Here is an 8,222-nt window from a genome sequence, read left to right as displayed (position 1 = left end):
GCCAGTGCCAATGCCCTGTGACCGATGCCCAGCATCCACCGCTGCTCTACCCTGCTGTGTATTTGATGTCCCTCATCCTCCAGGTGTCTCCAGCTCTCCTAAATCAATGACCATGGTTCAGGGCAAGTTTTCTGCAGGCCATCTGGACACATGCTCTTCCCACTGCTCTACAAATTTTTCCTTCCCTTGCTCTTTGTTCACTCAGATACCTCCCAGTTATCTGGCTGATCTGTGAACTTCAGGGAGATTATTGGAAATTGCTCCATCTCTGCAAAGTCTGATGGACTCTTTGATCAACTCCTTAACTGTCTATCCATGTCTTCCTATCTCTGCCTAACATATTTCTTGTACAGATATTCCCAGTAAAAGACAAACCTCATAAGGTGTGGTTTGGACAAGGCATGCAGTTGATTACATTGTTCTACTGTTCATTCAATTGCATGATGTTTACAGCTGATGGCAAAAAAAAAAAAATAAAAAAAAAATCTTTCATTTCCCCTGTGCAGCTGGTTCACTGAGGAAAGCCAGTGGGAGTTGGTGCAAATGAGGTTTAACACCGAGTGGAGGAATGCAGAGAAGTGTGATGTGAGAAAAACTGATGCAAGTCCCATAGGGCCAATGGGAGTAGAAATGGGGTGGAGTAGCTGGGGAGGACATTTGTCCACACAGTGATGGGGCAAAGCTCATTAGGGGACATCCTGGGTCAATATAATTTACAAAGTGCTGCTGCAACTTCTTGTTTAAACCCAACTATAAATAAATAAATAAATAGTCTTCATAAATGCCCATCATTGTCTTCCTCTTTAAGCACTTTCGAGATACCTCTCCAGTTTGCTGTACAAGTTCTGAACACCTGAAGAAGATGACAGGGAGGCACAAGGCACAGGAGGGCTCTTCAGGTTGTAATGGGCCCCACGGGACTTTTGCTGCTGAGCCCATCAACCTCCAGTGCACAGAGAAGATTGCACAAAGTGCTCAAGAAGCCAAAATCAGAAGGAACAGTGAAGTTTCCTGGAGTATTAATGGGCCCCACTGAGGGCCATTGACAAGCCAGCTTCCCCAGGGACTTGTTAGAGCAGATAATTGGAAGCCATGATTGCAGGCAGACCAAGGCACTGGGATGGTGGCTGTGATGCTGAGCAAAGCCTCCTTTGTCTTCTGAAGCAGAAAGGCCAAGGCCTGATGCCCAGAGCCTTGGCAGGGAGATCGTGTCCCTCCCTCCTGCTGGCTCAGGGCCCTTCCTGGGGCAGTGGGATGGAGGTTTGTCTGATGTCAAATGAAAGACCAGGGCACAGCAGCTGCCAGACTCTGCATGGGGTGCAAGGATGCCGTGAGGCCCAAGTCCCATGTGGGCAGTGTGTCTCATGCCAGGATGTGGGATGTGAGAAGTGCCCAGTCTGAACAAACAGTCAATCGCAATGACACTTTGAGCTTCAGATCTCACAGTTCTGGAGCCCTCCTTTGGACAGTCCCCAATTGTTTTATGTCCTTTATGTTCTTTGGTGCCCAGAAGTGCACCCAGTGCTCCAGGTGAGGCTGCAGCAGTGCAGAGCAGAACGGGACAAACCCCTCCCTCACCCAGCTGGCAATGCCATGCTCAATGCACCCAGGGGACAGTTGGCCTTCCTGGCTGCCTGGGCACACTGCTGACTCACGTTCCATTTGATATTGGCCAGGACCCCCAATCCCTTTCATTGGGACTGCTCTCCAGTATCCCATTTCCCAGTCAGTGTGTATGTCCAGGGTTGCCCCCACCCAGGTGCAGAATCAGGCACTTGTTCTTGTTACACTTCATGTGGTTGTGCCTATCCAGTTCTCTAACTTCAGCACAGCTCTCTGTAAGTCCTCTCCACTCTCAATGGAGGAAACATTTCCACCGAATTTGATGTCACCAGCAAACTGGCTCAAACATCTTCTAGTCCTACATGCAAGTCATTCACAAAAACATTGAAGAAAAGCGGCCTTCAAATGGAGCCCTGGGAAACCCTGCTAGTGACCATCCACCAGCCTGATCGAACTCCACTTAATGTGATCATTTGGGCAGGATCCATTGGCCAACTGCTCACTGCTCACCCAGCAGTTTTTTCTGTCTAGACCTATGCAGTTTGTCCAGAAGAATTATCTAAGAAAGAATATCAAAAGCTCCACTGAAATCCTCAAGGATAACATCAGCTGTTTTACCTTGGTCAAACCAGATGTGTGATTTTGTCATAAAAGGACACGAAGTTTAACAGGAACTTCACTCATGAACTTGTGTGGGCTGTGACCAGTGACAGAATTATTCTACTGAGGTGTTTCCCAGTAAATACCAGCATCTTTTTTTGCATAATTATACCAGGCATAGAAATGAGACTGACAGCTCTGTAATGGCCTAGATAATCTTTCTTGTTCTTATTTAAAACTGGAACAACGATTGACATCTTCCTGTCAACTGGGTACTTGCATGACCCTAGACTTCAAATGAGAGCCCACAGCAAACTAATAAGGTGTCATCAGTGAAAGAATGTAGATGTGACATATAGCTTTGTAACACCTTGAACTCCAGAGGATGCCACAAATTCTATGAGAAAGAGTATCAAAAGCTCCACTGAAAGCAGCTGGCTTCCCTTGGTCAACCAGATGGGTGAGCACTTCACAAAAGGACGTTAAGTTAAACAGGACCTTCCCCTCACTAGCAAGCATTGCCTGTGACCAATGACAGAATTCTTCTTAATTCATCCTCTTCAGGTGTTTTTCAATAACTCCCAGCATTATTTTCTCCATAACTTTAACACACTGAGAGACAGTGAGACAGACAGGTCCATAATTGCTGGGGTCTTCTTTCTTACTTTTCTTTAAAACTGGAACAATGTTTGCCAGCTTCCTGTCAACTGGGAACTGGCATAACCCCAGACTTCTTCTGATGCCATTCAAGTGAGAGCCCAGAGCAAACAAATAAGGTGTCATGAGTGAAAGACTGAAGATGTGTCATAGGTTTGTAATGCCTTGAACTCCAGACTATGCCACAGATGGAGCAGAGAGGAAGATCTGGCTCTTGTGTTCTGAGCTCATCCATTTGGGCAGCAGAATGACACAACATGCTCCATGGGGACAGGTGCAAAAGGCACAGTGGGTGCCCCGAGCACAGGGCTGTGGTGGCATTTAGGATGGCCAAGAATACCTCCCTTCGGGCCCTCAGCTGATGCTCAGGAAGGAGCTGTCTGTCTCACAGATTTTCCACCACAGTTTACAAGCACGAGCACACAGCTAGGATCACCCCAGGCACCTTGGTCATCACTGAGTGTGTGTGTGTGAGCAGTGCAGTCCCTGTTGAATACAGAGCAAGGATTCAGATGAGGGGCTCACACACAGACACCTCACTATGCACACCTGAACTCAGCTAAGGGGACTCCCAGGCCCCATGGTTCTGTGAGGAACCGATCCCATTTCAGCCCCAGGTTTTCTATCAGCTGATGAGTTGCCTAATTTTAGGCTTAGGCTGTGATGGTCTGATATTAACAGGACAAAGGGCAAGGACATTAAATAAAAAACTGGAGATTTAGTTTATCTGTTAGGGAGAAATTTTCTGCTCAGAATATATGGCACAGGTTGCCCATAGAAGTTTTGTGTCCCATCCCTGGAAGCATTCAAGGTCAGGATTGATGCAATCCTGGGCAGCTTGATCTTGTGATTGACAGCCCTTGCCCACAGATGGGGGCTTGGAACTAGGTGATCTTTCAAGTCCCCTCCAACCTAAGCAATTCTGTGATTCTGTAATGTTATTGCAGAATCTGCACTTACAGATCATGAATGGAGGATTCCCAGATTTGGCATTTGCTTCTCCCTTGGTCAAACTTCTTTTAGTACAAATAACGGTGCTTCTGGAAAACAGTGGACATCCTGATTAACTGAGCTGACTTTGAAATACATTCAGCTGTGATGACCCTGCTGCCTTGCAGGAGCTGTCAGCTCAGGAGGGTCATGGATATCTCCATGGAGAGAATGAAATCACATCCTCGGCTGCTGAGCTGTGCTGGACTCCTGGGACACAGGGAGCTTATAGAAGTGGCAGCACTGCAGAGAGAGCTGTGCCCAGGAGCAGCTCCTGTGCCCCATGCAGCAGGTCTGTGGGCATGATCTGCAAGAGACAGGGAGAGGAAAGAAGGAAGAGAACTAACAGGCAGTGTGGCACGTTGGGCTGTGAGCTCATGGAAGAAACATTGCTCATAGCCATTGACAAGGTAATTTCTCATTGCAGGCAATGTATCAGTTTTTATTGCTGGAATCACTAAATTTGGGACATCCCATTTCAGGATGTAAACACTCAGTGTTTCTTTATCCATCAACTCCAGCTGAGGGCTTCTGTGCTGCAGCATCAGAGCACAGCCCTGAGGGCTGCGTGTCCCAGGACGGCTGCAGGCTGTGCAGCCGGGGCTGCAGCCGGGTGCCCAGGGCTGTCCTGCAGAGCAGGTCCCTGCTGTGCCCCAGGGGCTGTGTGCCAGGCCAGGGACTCTGCCGCCTGCCAGGCTCAGCACTCAGCACTCAGCACTCAGCACTCAGCACTCAGCACTCAGCACTCAGCCTGCCCGGGGAGCTGCCCAGGGAGCTGCGGGGAGATGTGTGGGGGAAAGCAGGGCAGGGCAGGGCATGTGCCTTCTGCTGCCACAGCTGCTCCCTGTTGCAGAGGCTTAGAACTCCAGGGCACTTCTGAGGACACTTTGCAAGAGGGAGAATAAGGCAGTTGTTACGCTTCAGGGTGGGCTTTCCTGACCCTGTGCTTTCTGTTTTCTCTTCACTTGGCCTTGTGGGAATGGAGTTTGTGATTTCAGAGAAGAGACTGAGACTCCAATACTATCACACTGAGAGTTACCAGGCCTCGCAGCAAATTTCTTTTTTGCCCCTGCATCCATACAAATCACCATTGCCCTGTGTCCAGTGTCACCAGGATGTGTGTGACCTGACCCTTGGCACCTGCAAACACTGAGATTCCCGTGGGCCAAGAGGGGTTGGCAGGGCAGAGCTGTGCACACAGCGTCTGTAATGTACCTGTGAGCCCCAGGTAGGGTACGTGGGGACAGAGAAGCAGCTGCAGGCAGGGACAGCTGCAGGCAGCAGAGACATGGACAGGGAGGGAGAGAAGAGTGCTGACTGCAAGGGCTGGGAGAGGAAAATGGGCACCTCACTGCCATCCCTGCAGTGCACATACCTTCCCTACAGCAACCCCCTGGCCTGTTTTCACAGTCAGCCTGTGCATCCATTCCTAGTGCATGAGAACTTGATTAAGAGTTGCATTAAGGGCTCAACTCTCTGATAAATGCTGACTTTAGGGCGAGGAATGAGCTGACTCTCTTAGGACACCCCACGTTCTGGGCTTTTGACTCTGCTCCTGTGGTTCCTCCTGGGCTGAAGTCAGCCCTGCAAAATATTGCAGCTCTGCCACGGCAGCTCTGTGTTATCCAGCAGCACCATGGAGAAGATGCCTCAGTGCTAAGGCCATGGAAATGCTGCTGGACGGCAGTGTCCCAGGAGAGAAAGGGAGAGCTGAGATCTTCCTCTGGTACAGTAAGGAAGACGAGAGACTTGGAGTTCTGCACAACTAACCTTTGCTCTTACTGGCAACCAGAGTCTTGTCAGGTTAACTCCTAGAGGGTGACCATCCTACACGGTGCAAACACAGAGCAGATCAGGTGGACCAATCATTTGGAAGTGCAGGGTATGCTCTTTGCCTCTCTGACATGAAAAGTGACACTGACACCTGAAGTGTCTCACAGTGATCAAGGATTTCTACCTTAAAAACACTTTTCATGAATGCTGGGGCAACTGAAGAAAATATATTGACAGAGCTCTGCTGTCCAGTTTTGAGAAATTTGTGGAAAGCTCCTTGATACCTCAGGTTTTTAATCTGAGATTACTCTGTTTTTAAATTGTTTTATTGCTGTAGAACAGAGCTGACTCATCCACAGCCTGCAGCAGAGTTCCTTGTACTCTGTGGCACCGTCAGCCAGCAGCAGCCAGAGTTGAGAGGTCTTGCAGAAAGGACGGAGGCAGTGTAGGAGGTTTCAGAAGTCACTGAGTACGGTTTGCTTGGAGAAATCTGGAGTAACATTTTCCCTTTTTTCCCTCCTCAAACAGGTGACTATGCCTTGAGGCAGCAGATGCCCAACAGCAGCTCCATCAGCGAGTTCCTCCTGCTGGCGTTGGCAGACACGCGGCAGCTGCAGCTCCTGCACTTCTGGCTCTTGCTGGGCATCTACCTGGCTGCCCTCCTGGGCAACGGCCTCATCAGCACAGCCGTAGCCTGCCACCACCGCCTGCACACCCCCATGTACTTCTTCCTCCTCAACCTCGCCCTCCTCGACCTGGGCTGCATCTCCACCACTCTCCCCAAAGCCATGGCCAACGCCCTCCGGGACACCAGGCTCATCTCCTACTCAGGATGTGCTGCACAGGTCTTTTTCTTTCTCTTCTTCATCTCAGCAGAGTATTCTCTTCTCACCATCATGTCCTATGACCGCTACGTTGCCATCTGCAAGCCCCTGCACTATGGGACCTTGATGGACAGCAGAGCTTGTGCCACCATGGCAGCAGCTGCCTGGGGCACTGGGGTTCTCTATTCCCTGCTGCACACTGCCAACACATTTTCACTGCCTCTCTGCCAAGGCAATGCTGTGGATCAGTTCTTCTGTGAAGTCCCCCAGATCCTCAAGCTCTGCTGCTCACAGTCCTACCTCAGGGAAGTTGGACTTATTATGTGTAGTGTCCTTGTCTTATTTGGATGTTTTGTTTTCATTGTTGTGTCCTATGTGCAGATCTTCAAGGCCGTGCTGAGGATGCCCTCTGAGCAGGGACGGCACAAAGCCTTCTCCACGTGCCTCCCTCACCTGGCCGTGGTCTCCCTGTTTCTCAGCACTGGCATGGTTGCCTACCTGAAGCCACCCTCCATCTCCTCCCCATTTATGGATCTGTTGGTGTCATTTCTGTACTCAGTGTTGCCTCCAGTTGTGAACCCCCTCATCTACAGCATGAGGAACAAGGAGCTGAAGGATGCTCTGTGGAAACTGATGACCAGATGTGTTTCAAATGCAATGAACTGCCCATCTTTATCTATGTAGGACTTGTAATGCAGATTTTAACAGAATTAAACAGTCTTTTTTGTTGTTTGTGTATTCAGTAAGTGTTTATTTATTAAAAGTTTTATTCTGTCTTTTAACTATTCTGATGTTTTTCACTGAAATGTCACTACCCATATCAGTTACTACTCAGTTTATAGCTATGCAGTGTAGCCCAAACACACTGTACATGAGGAACCAGGCTCTCAGTGAAGCTTAACAAAACAAAGGGCATGCAGTGACTTTGTCTTCCTTCCAGTGAGACATCTCTGGAGCTGCCAGGTCAGATGTTCTCAGAAACCCATAATCCGGCAGGAAGCATACAGCTGTTAATCTGATAGAAGTTACCCCAGACCTCCTGGAGCATAGGCTGGTAGGTAGAAATAGAAAGCTGCCCCTAATGAGATGGGGAGGTCAGGAGAAGCCTGGAGAACAGAGATGGGAGATTGAGGGGAGGGAAGAGGAGCTTGGCCAGCAAAACATGAAGATCTTGAAGAGGAAAGAGGGGTTCAGGCGATGTTGGTGCTGTTGTGACTCACTCGGACTGCAAAACCCACAGACCTTAAGCCTTATTTGTACCTCTGAGTTCATTCCTCACCCTGTCAAGAATGCACTGCAATAATGCTGAACCACAAAGCTTCTCTTGAAGCCCAAAGAACTCCAGTACCCTAGCCATATCTTTATTCTCTTGCCCACTCTAATCCTTAGCCCATGGGTGTCCAACCTTTTGGCTTGCCTGGGCCACATTTAGTGAATGGAAGTTTTCTCAGGCTGCATACACTTATGTTCCTTCAAAAGCAAGGCTTCCTATTTATTTCCATGGAAACTGCAACAGACACAAAGAGCACAATAACACTATTTGATAGAGCAAATTCTCAGCTACAAAGCACTATTTTTCTACAGAGTCACCACCATTAGCTATGCATTTTTGCCACTGATGAATAAGAGCCTGCATACTATGCTCATCGCCATCTGCACCAGAGAAGGGGACACACTGTCACCACTGCTGAAACACACCGCCCACTGCCTGGCTCTGCTCACATCCACTGATTGGTCTCCAGAAACATTCAGCAAGTGTTGGTGAATGTCAAGGAGTGCAACATTTTTCAGCTTGGAGGAATTCTATGGCACGCC

The 8,222-nt window shown here is 49.0% G+C and overlaps 1 protein-coding gene across 1 annotated transcript; it reads left to right on the top strand.

Annotated features, from left to right (window-relative positions):
- The first annotated feature begins 6,134 nt into the window (after positions 1 to 6,134).
- On the top strand, positions 6,135 to 7,091 carry LOC149914444 (olfactory receptor 14A16-like). Its single transcript, XM_090126536.1, has one exon. The coding sequence runs from the start codon at positions 6,135 to 6,137 to the stop codon at positions 7,089 to 7,091; it is 957 nt and encodes a 318-aa protein (XP_089982662.1).
- The last annotated feature ends 1,131 nt before the right edge of the window (positions 7,092 to 8,222 follow it).

This window comes from Phasianus colchicus, chromosome 29 (genome assembly GCF_987193195.1).
Source record: "Phasianus colchicus chromosome 29, bPhaCol1.hap1.1, whole genome shotgun sequence".
Taxonomy (NCBI): domain Eukaryota; kingdom Metazoa; phylum Chordata; class Aves; order Galliformes; family Phasianidae; genus Phasianus; species Phasianus colchicus.
This window is presented reverse-complemented; position numbering and strand designations above follow the sequence as displayed.

Excerpts from the sequence above, each read along its gene's own strand:
- LOC149914444 (XM_090126536.1), top strand. The coding sequence starts at position 6,135 with ATGCCCAACAGCAGCTCCATCAGCGAGTTCCTCCTGCTGGCGTTGGCA.